The sequence below is a fragment of the Esox lucius genome, chromosome 18 (assembly GCF_011004845.1).
Source record: "Esox lucius isolate fEsoLuc1 chromosome 18, fEsoLuc1.pri, whole genome shotgun sequence".
Lineage (NCBI taxonomy): Eukaryota > Metazoa > Chordata > Actinopteri > Esociformes > Esocidae > Esox > Esox lucius.
The window spans coordinates 14236176-14258501 of record NC_047586.1 but is presented as its reverse complement, the minus strand read 5'-3'; the positions used below and the strand labels follow the sequence as shown (position 1 = coordinate 14258501).

Genomic DNA, 22326 nt, shown 5'->3' with positions numbered 1-22326 from the left:
CGACTACAATGATTTAGGAGTGTATTTCTTCATCTCACGCTCTCATATTACCTGCTATATTTCTGGCCTTATGTCTTCATATTATTATTAATCTCCACTCCTTCTTTTCTCCCTCTCTTCCCCTCAGATTATTGGCACCTGAGACCTAATATTTGGTGGCACATCCTTTGACAAAAATAGATTCTGCTAACGAGTCAGTCCAGGACTTTTTAGCTATTTCTCTCTTTTTTTTTTTTTTATGTATTTGGAGTTGCTGTCTGGCTGGAAGACCCACAACCTTTGGGTTTCTGGATACTAGGTGAAACACTGTGCTCCAAAACACTTTGATAATCAATTCATTTCACAATGCTTTTCAAATGCTTAAGTGCCTCACAATCAGAGGCAGCAAAGCAATCCCACAGCATTATCAAACCTCTACATTTGACTTGGTAGGGTGCTCTGTTCTTTGAACGCTTCATTTGCTCGTCAGTGAACATAGTGCTTATCTGCTTTACCCAAGAGCTCCAATTTTGTTTAATTGGTTTGCTGGATATTTTCCCAGAAGAATGTTGGCTTTTTTTGTCTCTGTTAGTATTGGGGTTTTCCTGGGTTCCTGAAAAGTTCCTTTAGTTAAAGATGCATTCCGTAAATGTTGTCAACTTGTTGTTAATGGTGCTATCAAGCCAAAAATGAATCCTTGGAAATTATGTACAGTTTCAGATATTTGCTCTATGTCATAAAAAAAAACACTCACGGTCAAACTTGAAAATGAATGGCCAACTTAGGTATGATAGTAACTCAAAAGACAAATTATGCAAATAAAAATAACATGTTACACATCTTGCCCAAAAAGGTTTAAAAATTACTTATTTGCAAATGTCCTTGACTGAATCTTTAGACGTGAGGCAAATTAAACTGATGTTCATCTGTTTATAAGCTTAGATGTAGTGCTTTGTCAACCACTCAAACAAACGTTTGGCAACACCCGAGGTTGCTTATCTTCTTTAGGCCACATCCTGGGCAGTTGACGAGAGTTCCATGTGCCATCAACAGTCAGTACAGTAGATCCAGATGCAGGGAATTTTCTCGATTGCAGTACAGCGCAGTTTTGATGATGATTGACCTGTAGTGCCTGCCTGCACTCTGCCTGCTGGGAGATAGAATTCAGCTGTGATCTTTCCTGCATGCTTCCTTGCCCTCTAGTTGGACCTTGGTGAAGGGCCTTTAACTCTAACTATAGTAATGGAAGTGATTTGCGTATTGAACACAAGCAAACCCCCCCCTCCCCCCCCCCCCCCCACCTCCCAAGCAAAACGTAATTTTAGCGTGTGTATTGCATGCAGTTTGACATTTATACCCCATATGAGCGACGGGGGTGTAAGAAAACAGTTGGGTAATTTCAGAGAATTAACAGCTTTGTAGGTAAAACATATTTCTGTCGCAGGCTGTTTCAAAATTATGTTTATACCTGATTGGAAAAATGTGTTGTTTTCTATGATACAAGTAGTGCGAATGATATGCGCAAGGTTGCTTTGGCTACAGTTACTAGGGTGATTTGTATACAAAGCTGTCGCTTAGCAGTTGAACCGTCATTAACCAGCTTGCTAACATTTCGTTTTGTGCATTTAATAGAAGTAACAAAACTTTGGTTACAGTGAGACAACTATATATGCAATGGATTATAATACGTTATACTACTCTCTGGACCTCGTTTCTGGTAGCGGTCTAACACTGAGCTATGAGCAAAGAGCTGCTTTGCAGACTTCCCTGGTTCTTCTAATGAGCGAGTACAAATTCAAACGTGTCCGGTTTTGGGGCAAAATTCTGGGCAGTAGGGATGACTATTATATTGCCCAAGGAATTTCAGAAGATGAGATGCGCGATAAAATGAGCCTTTACAGGTAAACGGTGAAAAAATAAATATTCTAACGTTCCGTTTAGTCTGTTTCATCACAGTAATAATAGTTTGGTTTTTGTGGTCAGTCTGGCCCTATCCTATTCATATTTGTACCTCTTTCTTGTCTGTGTGTTTGTGTGTGTGTGTCTCGTGCGTGCACGTACGCTTGTTTTGGGTCTGTGCCCTTTTGCACACATGGGTTTCTGTCTTCCCCAGTTTCAACTGTGTAGAATGGTACGTGCTTCTTCCTGCCACAGAGGCAATGCTATTGGATGTATCCATTGCCGCAAAGGGCCCCTTCATTGGAGACCCTTCACATGAGTATGAGCACACAGAGAGACGCAGAAAAGGGGAGCGTGATGAGGCAGTGGTGGAGGAAGTCACGGTCAGGACAAGTGCGACTAATTATGTTGTTTAAATGTTAAGCCAGTGGTGATTTTGCTTATTGCTAAGTGGTTAATGTGCAGTGGATGAGGATGTCTGTGACTGTGTGTGGTATTATTGCAGAAGAGGGATTACGCTTGTTTGGGTGTATCTTATTTGTTGTAATTGTGGTGTTTTTGATTTGTGTTGTAGATCAAAGTGAATGAGGAGAAGAGACTGGCTGCCACAGTCCACACCATTGATAAGGAGGTGTCTGTGGTCCCACGTGGTGCCTTCATTAAGAGTCCCCATGGCGTTGTGCAGACAAACCGTAGCTTTCAGGGTAATGCTACTGTTTAGTCATTAATGAAATGGACAGCTCCAAAGTGAGAGTGTGGCCTGTCTGTGGGGTTATGGGACACAGTTGTGTGTTTAACTTTCTGGAGAGTTTATAGCACTGTGTGGGTAGTGGGTACCGTAAGCTAGACCAGATGTACAATATATCCCCCACTGCACTGTTACTGTTTTTTTTATCACTCTCATGCACCTGACAGAATCATGAATCGTGAATGAGTCATGTCTGTCTTGCAGGTCTGTCTTTCTCGGAAGCAGGTAAACTCAGCTGCTTCATGCATTTCACGGAACCACAAAACCTGAAAAAAAAATCAGTCCTGGAGAAGGCTGACCTTGAGCCCTCCATCGACTTCCTGGATCCTCTGAGTGAGGATATCCCCAAAGGTAAGAGTGGCAAATCTCTCACAAATCCACTCCTTTACCAGGGCCACAGATGAGTTGTTCATTAATTGCAATGGCATTTCGGCTTATTTAAAAAAAAGAAAAAAGTTAATGTTTGAAGGCACATCTTCTAAATCTCAAAACAAGAACTTATTGTACACCTGCATTGGAATGACCAGGTGCGAGAAAGAAATATAACAATCAAAAATAGGGCTATTCTTGCACACATAATTTATTGAAAAAATGCAACGTTTCCGAAACTAACCAAATGGCTAAACCCCAGTAGTTTCTACAATGAATAGATATATTTGTTACATTATCAAGGTTATCATGGTTTTCATTGTCATTGTATTTTAAATTACTTTAACATGTGCAAAAAACTAGGGACAGCAGTTTCCATCCACAGTTCTACATGTTCAGTCAATAAACCTGTCACCCCATGGGAGGGATTTCCTGCCCACAAATTTCTTTTTCTTTAGGAATAGAACCAGTTCCTTGAAAAGTGGAAGTAGTCCATGTTGTAATAGGCTAATGTAATGTGAACATGAGGTCATTTCTGTTAGACATGCTCTGGTGGCCATGAACATTTTACTAATCTGGCCCTGTAGTTGGCACTGACAGTTATTTGGGTTTGCCGTTGAGCCAAGTCTTTCTGTGAGAAAACTATCCAGGCATCCTACTCTGGATCTTGATTTCATTATTTCCTATTTTATTTCTCTGCTCTGGTGAAGCTGGTGGTTTGGGATAACACACCATATAAAACAGTTGTCGGTCTACAGCTCCGGAAAAAATTAAGAGACCACTGCACCTTTTTCTTTCCTTTCCAAATAAGTCGAAAAGGAAGGTTGTGAGTGAGAACCAGAAGGGTTAAAATTAAGAGACCACTGCAAATTGAACGCTTCTGTTCCTCACTCAAAACCTCCCTTTTCCACTTTTTTGGAAAGGACAGAAAAAGTTGCAGTGGTCTCTATATTTTTTTCAGAGCTGTATATGCAGACAGCAGGCTGAATGAATAAACTTGCAAGTCTGCAAAATGGCCAATGGCTTCCTTGCTCTGCTGATCATGGATCTTCACCAGATGGAATACACAGTAGATTGGAGAACGGTTGAACAATTTCCAGGGGAGTATTCAAACAACCTTTTGAGCTCAATCTGGGATGGAATTGAAAGAAAGCTGTCAGCCTTTTCTTTTAAATGGTTATGTGGCTCAGTTTTAGGACATGCACCACCCACTGGTAGTTTGCTTTGAGTTGTAGAATGATTAATTGCAGACAATATTATCATAGTCAACTTGTTCTCAAGGCTGGCAAACAGGATTACACCAGAAACCAAAGCTGAGGGCTGTGGGTTCTGGATGTTGGCAGATATTGTTTAAACATGTATCAACATTTTTTTAGAGGCGTGCTCAACCGGATGATTGCTATAAAACTGTGGTATATCTGTGCATTGTGTGAATGAGTGTATGAGTGTCCATCCATACACCATTGCTTTCCTCTGGGATCCCTGAATAAGGCTCCCCATCACACCACAGGGATCCTTCAGACCTGCCTGGAGGTTTGGGGAAACAGTTGTTGTTATCATCTCCCCATTTACGCGATCACAACTTCAATGCCTGTCCTCCTTCTAGGTTGTTCTCTGTCCCACAAGTGTGGAACATACAGATGCTGCCAAAGCCTCATGCAAGTTGTAAACCACCTGTAACAGACCCTTTCACCCCATGGGAGGGATTTCCTCCCCACAAATGTCTTTAGGAATAGAACCAGTTCCTTGAAAAGTGGTAGAAGTCCATGTTGTAACAGTCTAACGTAATTGGTTTCCCTAGATAGATGAAATTTTCAACGATTCCTGGAGCCTCTAGTTTAATTGTGCAGTGAATCTGCTACACTCCAATTCAGCATTAACAATGTTCTCTGGCCAACAATATGCAGCTGTCCGTTTTTGCTATTTAGAATTCACCTACGCATTATGAATGTGTAAACTGAACTTGATTTCATTTCTATGCACTTTTCTCTACTTGTATCCTGACCTTACACTTAAGCATGAGATAAACCATATTTTAATAAGCTATTCCTTTTGGGTGAAGGTAATTTCCTTCATACTTTTCTCATAATTCCACCACCATTACACAACAGCACTAAATAGGTTTGAGCAACCTGGCGGTTCCAAGGGGAACAACATGAACTTTTTTCTCCCAGTGTTAAGTCCCTCCTACAGCCTCTTATTCAAGGGGAATGCAACTGCCCACAAGCGAACACACTGGGTGTGTATACACTGCTTTAAACATTTCCTAACAGCGTTTTATTTTATTTTTTTGTGTGTGTGTGCGCAAAACTAAGAAATAGCAACCAAGGGAACAAAGGAGAGGCTAACCGTTAAAGGGTAGGAGAAGGACTGTGCAAGTGGCCTGTCAAAGCAGACAAATGATAATAAAGTCCCTGATTTTCCCTATGCCTCTAACTTGCCTGTCACAAACTAAGCCAATGCACACCTACCTACCTGCTACAGACAGCAAATGGACAGCTACTTGCCTCTAACCTAGTGTGTATAACAACAGGTTTTCTACGGGTGTATGTAAACCCCACGGTGTCTTACTTAGCCCTTCTCCTTAGAGGGTTCAAAACGGAGAAAACCAGAACTAGGACACGGTTATTGTCGTCATAGGAGTCCCATGCCATGGCATAATGGCAAAGCCTAGGCTGTGATTGGCCACTCATGAGGCTATGTCAGGTAAATAGGTCCAGGCCCAGGCCGACATTAGAGGATGGTCATGGGGTCAAAACATAATTATAATAAATATAAAAAACGTTTTGTACACTAGAGATTTACCACATATTAAACCCCAAAATATATTTAGTTGGAAAATAATGTCTCATGTTATGTGGAATAATTGAGAACAGATTTCTGAAATTAAACTTTTTTCTTATTTCCTGGTGATTTCACGGTAATCTATTTATTTGTTGTTGTTGTTTTTTTTTTTTTTTACTATGGAGAGTCCCAGACAAGTCCCCAGTGTCCTGGCTGTTGCCAACGTCTGGCCTGTGTACTGTAACTTACAAATTGATCTCAGCTATTGTTAAGAGCTTTGTAAATGAGTAATACTTTTGGATAAGAAGATTATACATATAAATTACAGCTGTTTTAGATCGCTGGAGACAATTCAACATTTTTGTACAAACTAATTCATCACACTTTTCAGCTGTGCTACATGGCTGAAAAGTGTATATTTTTTCTGTTGATATGAAATATCCACTTCACATCACCAGAATGTATCATTTAGCGATAATAGATCGGCTTTATACAGTCTATCCAAGGTACACAAACAATACTTTTTTCTGTCGTTTTCTTGGTAGCCAATTTGTTTTGTGGTTGTAAATTGAAATATGTTAATAGTGGGCGACTGTAGCTTCACTACACAACCTGATACTAAATAAATGTTCTGTTTGCTTTATGATATTGCCACAGTGAAAATCATAATAATGCCCTTTTTTGTAGGATGAAATGTTTGGCCTAGATCAAGATATTTGTTTTATACGTTCTGTGGTGCCAAAAGTACATACATGTGATGAATTTGCAGGAATCAAAATAGGAATTTGTATTAGCGTGGTGTGTGGAATTACCCTAACCAGTAATCTTAGTGTTAGTTACTTTAAAAGAAAGCTGCTCTTGTTGGATTTGTAGGGGATCTTCATCTCAAAAAACTTGAAATAAAGGTTTCTATAATTCCTATACATGCTTAGAAATGTACCACGTTGGACGTTATTGTTAAAAACAAAATACATTGGCTGAATGAACTGATTGTTTGTTCGAGAATTTTGTGGAAAGGTTTTCTGTTCAAGCTGTACTGAACTTTTATTTCCTTTCAATAACAACAGACTGATTAATTGGCCAAACCAAAAGCGTATTTGGGATAATTGGAGGGATTTTCATAAATATGTAGACTGTGTTTTGTAATGACTCATAACTGGAACTTCCCATCCTCCCAAATTCATCATGGTGTATTATTGAGGTCACCAATTGACGTCCCTCTCACAGCCCTATGTGTACTCTCCTAAATTCACACATGCTTATAGTACACATCTGACATGTGAAATAAGACAGACATAAAGGGCAGAGTAACATTATCCTCTTTTCGCTATGGCATCACCATTTATTTTCACAGCTTCTATGAAAGGCTGGCTTGCATGAGCCATACTAATTTGTGTGGATGGACTCAGTGAAAGACCCACAACAATATTAAATTACAGCCATCTAAAACGGTCTTAAAACCGGTGCTAAGTGGATCTTGGGTAATGGAGTCTAACCGGTGTGTGTGTCTGTGCAGGGTCGTGGAGCTTGCAGTTCGAGCACAGCAGCAGAGTGTGTGTGATCCGCAGCTTGTTGTGGCTGGGCCTTACCTTCTTCCATGTACCCATGACTCCCCAGCATGGACACATCTACATGGGCAACGGACTCAAGAACTTGGACCTGCCCTTCATGCTCTGAGTCAGTTGGATACAGAGAATGAAAGCCAATACAAACCTTTTCTCTGAAGATAAACAACCTCTTAAATGAGCATGCAATGTTGCTTCCCTATCTACTTTGAAAGGCATCAAAAAGGAGTTGTTTGTGCATGAGATTTATTTCCCCTTATTTGAGGTAAAAAAAAAAAAAAGTAAACAAACAATCATTCATAGTTTATTTTCTTCTAAGCTCTTAGTTACTGTTGCTAATAGGCCCAGTAAATGCTTACTTCCACACCCATGCAAACAGACAACAGATGGTAGAGGGACATTAAGTAGATACATACAATGTATTTTCACATCCGGCTGTTTTCAAGTTCACCACGTCCTCATTCCCAAATAAACTCCACACTTACTGTAAGAATAAGAAGTCATTTTCAGGCCATCTTCAAAAGCCTAATGACAAAGTGGGTACTGCTCTGAATGACTTGTTTCAATGGGTATAAGCTACTTGCGGACAATAAACAGGCCAGACAAATACATGTGCTGCTGGTGTTGGACAAGTCCCAAATGAGGCAGGAGTTCCATGACTGTTTAACAGCATTGTGACACCCCATCTCTAGCCCACCAGCACTTACATCTGCTGCTGCGAGTCCACATGCCCCCATGTCTTCAGTGTTTCAGGTACAGAATTTTCTTGCCGTATTGTACGTTGTCTTTGAGAGCAGGGTGGCCAACAGAGATGCGTTTTTTACACCACTTCAATCCAGTCCTATAGATAGGCTTCACGGAGTCAATTGACCAGCGAGTCAAGTATCTGTGTGATACAAAGACACAGGTGTTGGCCAAAAACAAAATGAAAGCAGAGGGATAGCAAGAGACAAACACACAAGAGTTAGTGTTGAAGTGAAATATGGTAATAGGTCCATACTGAAATACGGGAAAGGTCAAGCATCACCTGTTGAGCTGTGGCTTGGGCTTCTTTGGGATGTGTCCTTCCGGTAAAGGTGGTTTGTGTTTGGGGAGAAGACCTGAAACAGAAAACAGTACCATCTTGAAGAAAATGCCATTCAAAATAGTCAGTATCCCAAGCCAACAGACAAATGTGTACCTGCTCTGTGCGCCATCTGAACACAAATGGTGATCTTGCGGTGCTCTTGGGCACAGAGACCAGTGACTCTACGTGGCAACATTCCCCCGTCGGATCTGATGAACTGACTGAGCAAAAGGACGTCCTGAAAAAGACAGGGGGTTACTGGTTGGCTTATTCAACAGGCACATGTAGTGCTAGCACAGACACACATTGATATTAAGTACATTAGACACAGGCTAGTCAGAGCCCAGACTCTTCAGCTAGCATTCTAATCTGTGCCACTCCTTGTCACTGACAACGAAATTGGCATCTCGGCAATCTCTGTTCGAAAAGCAACTGTATTTATGGCAGTGCTGCTTGTTGGTTTTTCCATGTTTTTTTTTCTCACAAATCAAAAGTAAATAGAAATTGGAATTACATTTTTTTTGTTGCTTTGGTACTATTATCAATAGTATGTTCTGGTTTTTCTAAACTCTTAGTACAAAACTCCAAACTGATCACACTAACTCATTCAAAACAACTGATTTTGCTTTCATTTGATTGGTAAACATCTTTCACCGCAGGATCACTGATTCAACCACTGGGTTTTGGTGAAATATAGTCATCAAAACACAACAATTCTCTCAGTTTAGTCTAGTCAATCATTCCAAGACCAAGCAATATAAGACACGTGTTTCAAGATGAGTCTTCAAAGTGCTAAAGGTAATCTGTTTTCACATTAGGAAAAACTAACTGACTGAAAATCATCTCCATAATTTCCTTCCCATAATTACATTTGATCAAGGAATCTTCTAGAATCATTGATGCAAATATCTAACATGGGTATCTTTTGTCTAATCAATTGTAATAGATTTCTAATTTGCAACATTTCAATCTTGGGAAATGTCTGCACACATGGATGTTTCCCCCACGTTGTCCAGACACATGGACAGTTGCTCATTGACCAATAATATCACGTCAATACTGTGTCGAGTTTTGTCCAGCTGGAAGCCTACTTAATTGACAAAGATGTATTTGTGATGGTTCACAGCAGCTCAGTTTGTAGTTTCGACCCTGTCCAGAGGCTTTGATTTACTCCTCTACCTTGCTGTCTTTCCTGCTTCAAGTTGAAAGACATTACCAGTGTTCACATGGTTTATTTGTTTATATAGCCACCAGTTGTGGTTACTACTATGGATGGCAATCATGTCCTGTATTTGACAGTATTATATTGTACATCGGAAATGCAATGGTCTTTTGTGGCTCACACTACCAACACCAAGGTTGTGGGTTTGAATCCCACTGAGGTCACATACAAATATATGGCCTTAGGGTGGTGATTCTGTAAAATATATAAAGTATATTCACCAAATGGTGAATAACCAGGTTATTGAGAGTTTTTTTTATTTTTCCCCCTCAAAGATTTCCGTTTGTTTTTCAATTGAATTATTGATGTTATAGGTCACATTAAAGGTGGAAAAAGTTCTGACATCCTTCCTTGGTTTCATTCTTCACAAGAACCTAGGATTTTAACAGGGGTGTGTAGACTTTATATCCACTGTATTTCAATGTGAAAATGATATTTCTAGATGACACATGGGTGTTTGATCATGTTTTTGGTACTCAGTCAATGTTAGGTGTGCTTAGTTAAAAAAAAAAAATTGGGATGATCTGATGTGTTTTTTGTACGAAGACTATTCCCACATGTTAATAGTACCAAAGCGACTAAAAATACAAAAACTGCTGTTAGCGGGGACAGTTAATTTGGCCAGAAACATTACATTTTATGGTCAGAATTAGGGGTGTGACTGTTTAAACATTGTTGTAAACATGACTTTGTACAGTTTAGTCAACTAGTCCAAGGACTGTGAGATCTATACATTAATAAAAATCTCAAAACACAACAAATGGGCATGGACCATCACTGATAATGCTCACTGTGCCATTCAAACAGGTGTCAGTGAAACACTTACTGTGTAGTTGTATTTGTTCTGCAGGTTCCATCTGTAGATGGGGCACTGGGCTGTGGGGTTGGGTGGCTGTGGTCCGACTGGAACATCCTCTGTTAACCCCTCAATCTGATCAAGAATGCAATGATGAAGCACTAGATGTATACCAATTTACTATTAACGTTTCTAGCTAATACACAAATGTATAAGTAAGATGTATGTAGCATGTGATATCTAGTGGTGTGTTAATGGATCCTGTATTGAGTACTACTGGGTATTCAAAGTGGGTACAAATAATAGCAATGCTTTCACCATAAAACAATGTGCAATGATGAACCAACATTTAAGGTATGCCAGCTTCTCACTTACAACTGTTGTTTTGCCTTCTTTCTTCTCCACGACTGTAAACAAACATAGCCAATGTCACAGTAAACGTTAGTATAATTCCAGGACATGCATTCTAGCTGAGCATCTAACAATATAACTTGATCAGTTATATTTAGACCTAATTCAGCTTCTTTAACTGGTCATGTATTAGGTACTACAGCAGCAGCTAGAATCCTTAATATTAATTAGCTTGACATCGATGCGCTGCGGCTAGCATAGCAAACGATAGAAGCGCGACGAGTCAACACTACAAAACTGGATTCACCGAGGAACTCACCATGCCGAATTCCTCTGTTTTGAACACTTCCAAAAAACAACAGTTGGGGGCTAATGGTTATCCTCTGGAAGGGACTGATATTGCTACTGTTAGCCATACATCTAACACCTGATATAGAGGTCCAGATGGAGCCCAGCACACAGCGCGCCGCCATCTTGAAACTATGACCTTTGCTTCTATCCACGTGACCATACGTTTGCGTCACGTGGATACTACTAGGAAATAGTAGGTATCAAGATCCAATGGCATGGGGTCTGGGCGCCATAAAGATCTTCGATTGGTCAATATCGACGTGATTTTTCACACTTTTTAAAATTTTATTGGGTTATTTGTAAGCGTTTTTAAAAGAAGGGCCGTTGGGGAGTCAAATTGTCGGTCTCTTTCAGGTGAACCCTCAACAGTCACCTCGCCGAGAAAATTATTGTGTCATATTCATGCGGCAGATCCCTCATATACATAAGAACATTCATTTTGTCCAAGTGCACACCCCTTGTAGACAGTTTTGGTATGAGTGCTGGTGTGTGATGAGAGTTTGGGCACAAGATGTGTCATGCTTCACCCAAGTGGGTGCTACATGATGGGAGTAGAATAGGTTCCTTTTCACTTTTCTGTGATCCCTTACTGTAGGTGGAAAAGTGCTATACTTGTTTCAATCAATTATTATTAGATTCATGCATTGATTCAGATGACAAAGCCTGCCTAGATTCATTCTCAGTTATTAATTGATATTGTACCAAGTCTCATCTCTTTCCTCAAAATAAAACATTTTACCAAGTACTAGTCAACTAGTCTAATTGCTTTCTACAGGCATACACCATCTTTTTGAAATAGTGACATAAACAGAGGCCCCAGGGTGTTTCCAACGGCAGAAACAAATGGTAGAAGCTGAAAAGAGCAGTATGCTGAAATGCACTTGTGTGTTTTTATTTAGAGTTGAAAGACTGATTAGTGTGGCGCGGCAGTGACAAAGAAAGGATTCTCTCAATGACCCTCTCTCCCTTGTCGCGGATACTTAAGCAGTCACATTCCTTCAAAGAAGCCCCCAAAAATAGCATTTATAGTGTCTGGGCACCTTCTAGAGGGCTTTGATATTGAAATGAAACATGGTGCTATACAAACAGGCGGCTTAGCTGAGGAACAGCGGATGGGATGTAAGTAAGATTGGGTTTCCCTTTGGATGAAAAGCTCCTGACATTTTCGCAGACAGCACTCAGAGACACTATGGCGATGCTGGTTTAATGTCATGGTGAGAATTTATGGCTTTGTGGAAAGGTCGTAGTTTCCCACATGGAAATAACCTATATAAACATATATGTTTAAATATAGGTTTTGATATATGTTTTTAATATATGTGACATATATAAAATTGGCCGTTTTCCTATATTATATGTACATATATACACATATATGTACATATATGGGTACATATATGTACCTATATAGGTACATATATGCACGTATATATGTGTGCATATATGTACACATATATGCACATATGTGTACATATATACGGGCTTATATGTACCTATATAGGTACATATATGCACGTATATATGTACCCATATATGCACATATGTGTACATATATGGGTACATATATACGTGCATACATGTACCTATATAGGTACATATATGCAAGTATATATGGGTGCATATATGCATGTATATATGCACCTATATGTTTACCTATATATTAGTAAAATTATTAAAATCCATAGCTACTATGCAAAATAAATAAAAGCCCAAAATGTAGAAATGTACATTTATTTATTTACTTAAGAACAATCAAATAGAACAAGAACAAAAACAAGACAAAAAACTGAATAGAAAAAAAAAACTATTTATCTTGTTGATCTTCTCAGCTCCGTGAGCTTTGAATTGATAGATGTGCCTATCTGCCCTCGGCTGGCTGCCGGCCACTTCTTCAATGTAGCATCTAGAGAAGACAAAAATAATTAGACAGTATAATAATAATATAGTGCTTCATCAGGAACCCAAAGTGCTTACAGTACAGCTGCGACTGGAGACATATTTTGGATAAAGGGCTGACCATAATAAAAAATGTGTCATGTAAACACGTCAATTGGAAGATTCTGATTGGATTCTGCTAAATCTGAAAGAAATTCTGATTGGAAACATCACCCCCCCTTTTTGGGGGGGGGGGCATTGTTCTTTCATATGCACACGTCCGTCATGGGAACTGCATTGTTAACAGTCACACAGTCAATCATGTGCATCCAAAGCAGAGAAAATTCATGGATAGGAAAAATGTTGCCACTCCCGAGTTTTTTGTTTAGCTTAAAACACAGGTGAAGTACAACTTCTGCAGTTGTTTTAGGGAAATTAAGACCGCTCTGCGGATGTCAAAATGCTATTATTCTGAATAAGGCTTGGTGCATGTTTATGCACGTCATGATTAGATTATTTGTTTCCATGTAAACAGATTCAGATATTCTAATCCCTCAAATTTTTTATCTGATGTAAGAAACTTTGCACATGTAAACATATCTAGTTGTCAATGGGCTGCACTTTTATAGCATTTTCCTGCACCCCCAAAATACATTACAATGTCCTCCCATTGACCCATTCACACACACATTCCACCCGCGAGCTGCCATGCTAGGTTTACTCGAAGTGCAATAAGATCAAGCAATAAAATCAAGCAAATCAATAACCGGTATAGACAAAATAAGGCACAAACACAGGACAGAGGGGATTAAGGTGAAGGAGGGGTGAATATGATTATTTAAGAACACTTCAGACGACAACAATATGCCATGAGGTTATTTGCAACACTATATGTTCTACAAAATAGAGGACTACACACCTTACAGCGCAATACCCCAGCAATGTGGCTTTAGAAGAGGAAAGGTAGGATCAAGAAGTCAGAAAGCGATGAATTAGTAGCAGATACAGTAACAATAATTGGTGCCCTACTTTATGCAGTCTCCATTGATGCCTAATAAATTTTGTTACAAGTAGGCTATGGTTAAAGTGGTGAACTTATAAAGTCTTAAAAGTTTGGTTTTCCCTTCTCAATGCATTATGCATTTACTCACCAATAATGGCTGCCTTTTTAATTTGGTCAAGTGCGACCAGCTGGTCCCCATCCCCTCTGGTTGGCTTCCCACCTTAAAGTAATATTTCAAAATTATTATGAAAGGGGTGTAAAATGAAGGTGGAGAAAGCAAGAGTTTTTTTTATATACACATCATGTTTTCTTGAGGTGCAAGGAAATACAAAAATGCCAAGTAAAAAAGCGATGGTATGCCCGCACACACATAATTTATTCCACAGAATATGACTGTTTTTTTTTTTCAAGGACAGAAGAGATTAGGAACATGTTGTTTTGTACCATTCAGGTTGCTTTTCAGCAAAGTCTCCAAATCAAAGGTGCCCAGCAGGAGATTCCGCACCATGGCAGTAGCAGAGGGGGCAAGGCGGGCTGCTTTCCACGCTTCTGCCTGGCAAAACACCCCAGAGCCCTTTATAACTTCCATCTGAAAAATAATTTCACATCACAATATACATTTATTGGCAATTTTTAGAAACTTTTTCATGTTTCATATTGATTCTTATGCTTAGCTTCCCAATAGTTAATAGGTTTTTATGTATAAATGCAGATTAATGATATGTATAAATGCAGATGAATGATAAAGAAATGAAACAAATTAATCACTGCCCAAAACGTTATTAAAGGAGAGAAGGAGGAGGACAGGGTGGGGGGAAAGGAGGAGGTTGGATGGAGAGTAGGGAAGGAGAAAAGACAGTGGGTGGAGAGGAGTGAAGGGGGGCAGGAGGAGAGGATGATTGTCACTTATAACACTAATTGGCTCCTACAAAGCACACAGTTTATACCCATCCTTACTACATAATATGTTATTCACCTGTGTTTTCGCTGAGGTCTCAGCTGTTGCTGCAGTCTTGTTAGAGAAGAAAAACATTGTTAAACTCTTCAACAATTTTATAAATATGGGGCAAGTAAATTACATATTACCACTAACTATCCCAACATAAAAATCCCTATAGCTCAGTTGGAGCCTTAAGTAAAATCTGAGGTATAAAAGGGTTACACACACCTGTGGTGTCTCTCGAAAGCGCTCAGTCACCATGGGACTCTCTTTAAAGGGCTCGGTGTCCTCTGGGCTCTGTCTCCTCTCTGGAGTCTTAGAGAAGAAAGAAACATAGTCAAACTCAACAATTTCTATTCATCCAAGCAAGCCACTATAGATTCTTATTTACAGGGGGGGCTTGAAAAACATTAAACATGCCAATAAATTAAAGTTACATGCAAAAGTAATCAGCCAAACATAATAAAAATCCATATAGCTCTGTTTGAGTAACAAGTAAAATAAATAAATAAATAAAAATGCAAGGGGGTTACTCACCGGTTGCATTTCTCCAAAAGTCGAGAAGGAGGAATCTAGATCCTCCACAGGAGTCCTTCCAGTCTTCTTCATAGAAGAAAAATATAGTTATTCTCTTAAATAAATTAAAGTGTAAATACATAAAAAATTAACACTATCAATCAGCCCAACATCACAAGTCTCTCCAGTTCTGCTTGAGAAACAATTTTAAAAAGCAATGAAAATCAGAGGAACTTACCTTTTGAGCAATAATGGCGATGTCACTTTTCATTTGAGGGATTTCTAGAAAGAGGTTATATAAATAAAAAACTATAATTACAATCACTAGATCAAAATAGCACCCAGCAACTCAGTGCCCTTACTCTTCGAAAGACATTTCCTGCAGGTGTGAACTCAAGCTAAAACCCTCCAAAGCCCATTGATAAGGCTCTGCATAGGAAACCTGGTTGTGAACGCAATTTTCTTTCTCCAATTTCTCCCAAATTCTAATTCCCCAGGGTTTTTTTCTGGAGCCGATTGCCTTCTTGAGCCGTTGAAGGCAGAAAAGCATCATTTATTCTCATGAACTGTATGTTCTCTAGGCCATGACTTTTGTTAACCCTCTACAAATTCCTCCAGAAAGAGACAAATAAATATAAATCTAATTTGAATCTTATCAACGGCTATATGAGCACACACACTACCTCACCAGCTAACAACATATTTTGCCAAACACGTGTTTCAGCCCATAACATTTCTAAGTTACACTTCTCTGCCACCGCAATATCCATCTCCAGAAAAAACCTTGCTAATAAATATAAAAATTAGGAATACTTACGATTGATGATAATGTCTTTCAGACGTGCATTTTCATTTTTAAGAGAATGGACTTCATTTCTCAACTCCTGCAAATTTCTTTGCATTTGGTCAAGTTTCCTTCTCTCCCACATCTGTTCATCCAGGTGTTTTCTAAATTCAGCAGCTGTCTACGAGAAAGAGACAGAGAGAAGAACAACAGCTAATTGTTATATAACTTATTTTGTAAATGGTTGATTCTGATTGGCTGGGAGGATGTCACGAGAGGTGTAAGAGGAAGGTGGCAAGAAGTCTAGGGCAGAAGTCCCTCCACTTGGCTATATGTAACTGGTTGTCTGGCCTCCTGGTGGTTATTCCTTACTTAAAACATGAAACTTCCTCATCTTGTATGTCATGTAATGTATGTATGTAATACACCACACAATGGATGTCATCATTTAGGCTACCTTTTTCTTAGAGGGTGGTACTATGTCCTCTTCATCCCCAATACGCTCCTCCTCTTCGCTGGCCCGCTGGGAGGGAGAGAGAAAGTGAGAGGACAAAGTTGCCTACTGTGCCGGTGTCATACCTTGTTACAGCTACTGGTAATGCACTTTATTATAAAAGTCTTACTTATCTTTACTGTATTGCAATGTAACAACACACACTGGATGCAGACTGGTAGTGTACCTTGTTCTTTGAAGGCCTGTCATGACGCGCCTCATCCTCCTCCTCCTCCTTCTCCTCCTCCTCCTCGTGGTTGTATTTAGAAGGACATCTCTTTTTATTGTCAACCTTGACAGAGAGAAACAGACTGACTTTTAGCCCAACTCTTATTAACTTACGTTACACCACCTTGCACATACATCTTGTCAACAAAGCACATGAAATCATCATAGATGACACAATTACAAACCTACACACATGCCTACACATTAAGAAACAAGAGAGAGAGGGGGAGATCATTTAAGTAAAGCACCAATTGGTGCAGTCAGTTACCCTTTTCTTTGAAGCCTTCTCAGTCTGCCCCTGATCACGGTACTTTGAGTTTGGGATGTTTTGTTTGCTGTGTGACTTCTTTCTCCATCTCGATCCCACGCAGTTTAATTTGGAGAGTTTTTTCAAATTCTGGTGCAATAAAATTAAAATGTTATCATGAACTGCAAACGTTTGTCTAATCATGCTTAACGTTACCAAATCTAACATTAGTCCCAATTGGACTTCGCTTACATTAGCAAATTATGTAGCTAACATGAGCCAGAAAGCGAAGCTATTGCTAACCAGGGACCTAGCAAGATCCATTTTAGACTTCTTTAAGAGCGAGAAAAAACATTAAATGTGGTATGTAACTACATAACGTCAGATAAAGTTAGCATGTAACATACTTGCCACGTCAATAATTCTTGCTCGGTGCACCGGCCAGGGTTGGCGGCCTTTTCGCCATTCCACCAGCTTCTCGTTTTTTTCAGTCCTTTCAAGAAATGTTTTTACTGAAAAATTCCGGACACAGTCGAGAGCCAAAATACTATGGGCCCCTCTATCCTCACCCTCAGTCCATTCAAGTAGGACATAGCGGATCTCCAACGCTGATATCGCCATTTTTACGCCCAGCCGTTATCTTTCGGCGCGAAAGATAGTGTGCTGGGCCGCATGCGGATGACGTCATCAACTACGCGACGCTGTAGCGGCTGATCGGTGGCAGCAGAGTGGAGAAATGCAATTTAGACGCAATTAAAGAAAAGCAATAGATATGGATCCAGTACGTTACAAAAGGTACCTCGTTGACGACGAAGCACCCGTTCCAGAAAGAACAAAGAGAAGACGTAAACGAAAGTAAGTCTTGTAACAAAACGTACTAGAAGCTAGCTAGCTAAATTAGCCAGCTAACAAAGCTACCAGCTACAGATCATTTCCTATACCATGTAAACGCATGTGGCATAATTCCCCTTAATGTATGTTAAGTATGTTTGTATAAAGGTAAAATGTATCTTTCCATGTCCACTGTACCTTTCCATGTCCAAAGTAAATAAATAAAGAAAACTGTTCAAGTTGGAACTCTAGCCAGGAAAATATTTCACTTTGTGTGTTTTGAATCTACAGTCTTAAAGGTTTCACCTCATGAATGGAATTTACCTGCTTGGACTTAATCAATCAGTCATATCAATCCTATTATATTGAGTGATGCATGAAGTGTTTTAACATTACCACAACATTTTTGTTAGGGACATTTCTGAAGATATGGGTGATGATGAAGAAGCTGTGGCCTCTTCTTCTACAACTCAGTAAGTAGAAAACACGCACACCAAATTAAATACCAAATAAAAAAACCTACATATTTCTTGCTGAATGATTTTTATTTTTATTTTAGGTATCTCACCCAAGAGGACAATCAAGATGACCCGGTGTCTACTGCTTCTGATGACACAGTAAGTGGCTAAAAATGGCAAAAATATTAAAGTTAGGTGTTTTTTGTTTTGTTCGTGCATGTGCATGCACACTAGTTAATGTAAATCATCATAGATAATTCCACAACCCAATTCTTCCTGATGTTGCTTAAAGTGTCAGAAAAATATACATGTGGACAAAAGGGGGCATAAAATTAATTTGGAGAAGACTGTTAAAAAAAATAAACAAAGACACTTGAGCCTTCAAATGCAAGTGGTTACCAACCACATGAAATGGTACATTTGTATGAGTCTGTGCAAATTTGGGATTGCTAATCCAATGTTTTAAATTCACAGATGAACCAACCCATACCTGGCCCTAGCTCTTCACCTGGGGAGCCAGTAGAGGAACATCTAGAAGACCCCACAAGTCCAACTTTAGACCAGAAACCAACAAAAGAACAGGTGGAACTCCTGCTGCTGGCATTAAAACTCAAACATGGATTAACAAATAGAGCCTTGGAGGACATCATGCATCTTATCAACTTTATTGCTGGTCCTGGTGGGGAATTGGTTAGTGGCTCAAAGTACCTTTTCTACAAAGCATTTGATTCAGTGAAAGACATATTAGAAGTACATTATGTGTGCAAGAGTTGCAAGGTAAGCATGCAGGAAGGTCCCTTTAATGTCAAGTGCCCAGTCTGTGACCAGGACACATCAAAAGCGCATGCACAAAAAGACCAGTGTTTTTTGTACTTGCCACTAAAATACCAAATTAAAAAACTGCTTGAGGACCACCAATTAGGGAAACACCTGAAACACCGCTTTGAGAAGAAGGATGCCTCCATCAAAGATATATATGATGGACATTTATACAAAAAACGATCACCCCTTGCATCACCAGACAGCATATCACTGACTTTCAACTGTGATGGAGTGCCAGTGCACAAATCAAACACAAAAAGTTTGTGGCCAATTTTGTGTACTATTAATGAACTGCCAATACAGCTACGTGCAAAACATGTTATGCTTTGTGGCCTGTGGTTTGGTCAAAACAAACCAAATATGAACACTTACATGAAACCATTTGTCGATGAATGCATAGAGTTGTACTCTAATGGTCTTATATGGGAAAGTGAAAGTGGGGAAATTGTCACAAGTAAAGTACTGCTTACTACCATGGTGGCAGATTCAGTTGCTCGGCCACTGATTCAGAACTTTAAACAGTTTAATGGTGAGTTTGGGTGTTCTTTTTGTATGCAGAAAGGAACAAGTGTGCTAAAACGCAGGGGGCGTGTAAGGGCTTATCCCTATGAAAAAGCAGAGTTGAGGAATCCCTCCCAGACTGATGATCTGGTGGAAGAGGCTCTTGCTGGAAACCCCACTAAGGGAGTGAAAGGGCCTAGTATTTTGTCTTGTCTACCTGATTTTAATATCATTGATGGCTGTGTTCCAGATTATATGCACAGTGTGCTGCTGGGTGTAGCAAGAAGCATCACCACGCTGTGGTTTCATTCTGAAAACAACCAATCGCCATGGTATATCGGACACTCAACAGAACAGATTGATGACATTTGAACTTCTATTAAACCCCCCTGTAATGTTTCCCGTGTCCCTCGCTCAGTGAAAGAGAAAAAGTTCTGGAAGGCACACGAGTGGAACATGTGGTTGTTTTATTACAGCATACCAACATTGAAAGGGGTCTTACCTGAAAAATATCTGAAGCACTGGTTTAAGTTGGTAAAGGGGGTTTCTCTTCTACTCGGTGAGAATATATCACCACTGCACATATCAGAATCTGAGGGGTTGCTAACAGAGTTTGTTCAGGAAATGGAGACCCTTTATGGGATCAATAATGTCACTTTCAATGTACATTTGTGCCTTCATCTGCCCAATACTGTGAGGAACTGGGGTCCCCTCTGGGCACAGTCTGCATTTGTGTTTGAGTCATACAATGGGATCATTTTAGATATGATAAAGAGCAGCCAGGGAGTTTCTCTGCAGATAATGAAAACAGTTTGGCTACAGGTTGCATTTCCATCATTTTCCCAAAAAACCATGGTGGCAGCTTCTGATGATTACTTAGCTCTCTTAGAGTCTTTTTCAGTTGAGAAAAAAATGGTGCAGGAAGTAAGTCGCTGTCATGGTGTTACATCTCTGGGTAGGCCTAAAATTTGTATGATCAGAAATGATGATTTTCTGGCCTTGAACAGCATCAGCAACCTTGAAAATAGAGTCACTGTGAAGTATTTTTGCAGAGTAGTGGTTAATCTTGAAATAGTTCATTCACAAAACTACTCACGTACTTTTCGGAGAAACTCGTAGACTGTCATTCTTTCTGATCGAGAGGAAAGTATTTTCTCTGTGAAGACATTCATTGTCTGTGATCTGGGGCAGGGGGAGACATGTTATGCAGTGGGGAAGTACTACCAAAAAGTGAAACAGGACATCTGCGGTCAATTTAAGAATCCTTGTTATTACGTCCCTGTAAGGAAATGTCTGGGGCCTTTAGTTGCTATACAAGCATCTCAGATAAAAGAAAAGTGTCTGTTTGTTAAAACTGTGAACAGAAATGTTGACATTGTCTTCAAATTCATTAACCACAGTGAAATGCTCAGATAGATGTGGGATGATGATGATTACCTGAATGTATATTCTATGTACTTTTCTTTTGTTAGTTTTTTTGCTACATTCAGACTGTAATGACCTTTCAGCCATATTCTGGAAAATGCATTAAGACAATACAGAAAACATTGCATTTGGTGGATGTAACGGTGAATGTGTGGATGTGTATGAGCTGTAATGTGAATCTGGAAGTGACTTGAAATTGGAAAAAAGGCTTGATTGACAAAAATAAAAAAAACACAAACCATTTTGTTATACATTTCCTTCTTTTCCACTATTGACCTTGTAAATGTTTCAGGAAAACGTGTAGACATCATAGCTTTCCATCTCCTCTCACTTAAGTGCCATAGTTAAATTCCATAACATGCCAATTAGATGTGATACCCATTTCACGTGTTCGCACATACATAAGTTCTTGCATAATTTTTTTTAGTTATTTCTTAGTTATTGCCTTGATAATAGAAAATATGAGCTAGGCATCATGTATGACAGTTTCCAAAGTGAGATATGAGCTACAAAATGACCAGATCTTGCCATGAGCTAGGAGACGTATCTTGTATGTACATATAGGGCTTATATGTGGATATAAAGAAGCAATACAGGAGACCTATATGGCCTGTATATGCACATATATGCACCTCAATTTTGCCTATATGTGGCATATACACGCATATATGCAGCATATATATTATCATATATGTGCATATATGCAGCATATATGCAGCATATATGTGCATATAGACTGCATATAGGTTACATATATGCGCATATATCCTCATATAGGTTCTTTCCATGTGGGTTCCTAACCCGCTCCCTGGAAAAACTGCTAGCACAGCATGAAGTACCCGGAAGAAGTGAAACAGAGGGCATGACACTTCATGCAACGCTGCTTTGCTATCCCCATCATGACTTAAAGCCATTGTGGGAAGATTTTGTTTTGCCATTCATGTTTCGCTGATGGAGATTACCTGTTTGATGGAGATGCATGCTGTAACCCAGAAAAGTCTCCAAGAAAACAGTGATTGGCCCATGTGTTTGTCTTTCAAATCTTTGCAAGTCATCAGCGTTCATGACCCTAT

The 22326-nt window shown here is 39.5% G+C and overlaps 4 protein-coding genes and 1 long non-coding RNA gene across 11 annotated transcripts; 2 read left to right on the top strand and 3 right to left on the bottom strand.

Annotated features, from left to right (window-relative positions):
* The first annotated feature begins 1324 nt into the window (after positions 1–1324).
* rsph9 (radial spoke head component 9) lies at positions 1325–7461 on the top strand. Of its 3 annotated transcripts, none has more exons than XM_020056018.2 (6): positions 1325–1397; positions 1701–1880; positions 2093–2261; positions 2453–2582; positions 2831–2977; positions 7296–7461. In XM_020056018.2, exons 1-6 carry the CDS (start codon positions 1342–1344, stop codon positions 7454–7456), a joined length of 843 nt encoding a protein of 280 aa, XP_019911577.1. In that variant the 5' UTR covers positions 1325–1341; the 3' UTR covers positions 7457–7461. The 3 variants fall into 3 exon arrangements, with proteins under 3 accessions (XP_019911577.1, XP_019911578.1, XP_010880658.1); XM_020056019.2 differs by having other exon boundaries at positions 1337–1401; XM_010882356.4 differs by lacking the exon at positions 1325–1397 and having other exon boundaries at positions 1408–1880.
* A 114-nt stretch (positions 7462–7575) lies between these two features.
* Positions 7576–11295, bottom strand: mrps18a (mitochondrial ribosomal protein S18A). 2 transcript variants are annotated; one of them, XM_010882359.5, is made up of 7 exons: positions 11099–11295; positions 10804–10835; positions 10459–10563; positions 8525–8648; positions 8372–8444; positions 8052–8230; positions 7636–7828 (listed from the first exon to the last, which is right to left on the bottom strand). In XM_010882359.5, exons 1-6 carry the CDS (start codon positions 11250–11252, stop codon positions 8086–8088), a joined length of 633 nt encoding a protein of 210 aa, XP_010880661.1. In that variant the 5' UTR covers positions 11253–11295; the 3' UTR covers positions 7636–7828; positions 8052–8085.
* A 1577-nt stretch (positions 11296–12872) lies between these two features.
* Positions 12873–17857, bottom strand: LOC117593317 (cancer-related regulator of actin dynamics homolog). Of its 4 annotated transcripts, none has more exons than XM_034288000.1 (13): positions 17628–17857; positions 17238–17366; positions 16929–17033; positions 16706–16771; positions 16282–16429; positions 15703–15746; positions 15486–15551; positions 15177–15263; positions 14985–15020; positions 14453–14597; positions 14157–14228; positions 13925–13952; positions 12873–13033 (listed from the first exon to the last, which is right to left on the bottom strand). In XM_034288000.1, exons 1-13 carry the CDS (start codon positions 17835–17837, stop codon positions 12883–12885), a joined length of 1287 nt encoding a protein of 428 aa, XP_034143891.1. In that variant the 5' UTR covers positions 17838–17857; the 3' UTR covers positions 12873–12882. The 4 variants fall into 4 exon arrangements, with proteins under 4 accessions (XP_034143891.1, XP_034143892.1, XP_034143893.1 ...); XM_034288001.1 differs by having other exon boundaries at positions 15486–15548; XM_034288002.1 differs by lacking the exon at positions 13925–13952.
* A 111-nt stretch (positions 17858–17968) lies between these two features.
* LOC117593316 lies at positions 17969–20931 on the top strand. The gene is made up of 4 exons (XM_034287999.1): positions 17969–18071; positions 18461–18520; positions 18607–18664; positions 18980–20931. The coding sequence occupies exons 1-4, from the start codon at positions 17989–17991 to the stop codon at positions 20198–20200; spliced, it is 1422 nt and encodes a 473-aa protein (XP_034143890.1). The 5' UTR covers positions 17969–17988; the 3' UTR covers positions 20201–20931.
* On the bottom strand, positions 20279–21929 carry LOC117593318. The gene is made up of 2 exons (XR_004574758.1): positions 20929–21929; positions 20279–20845 (listed from the first exon to the last, which is right to left on the bottom strand). It is a non-coding gene; the product is annotated as an uncharacterized LOC117593318 (long non-coding RNA).
* Between the last annotated feature and the right edge of the window lie 397 nt (positions 21930–22326).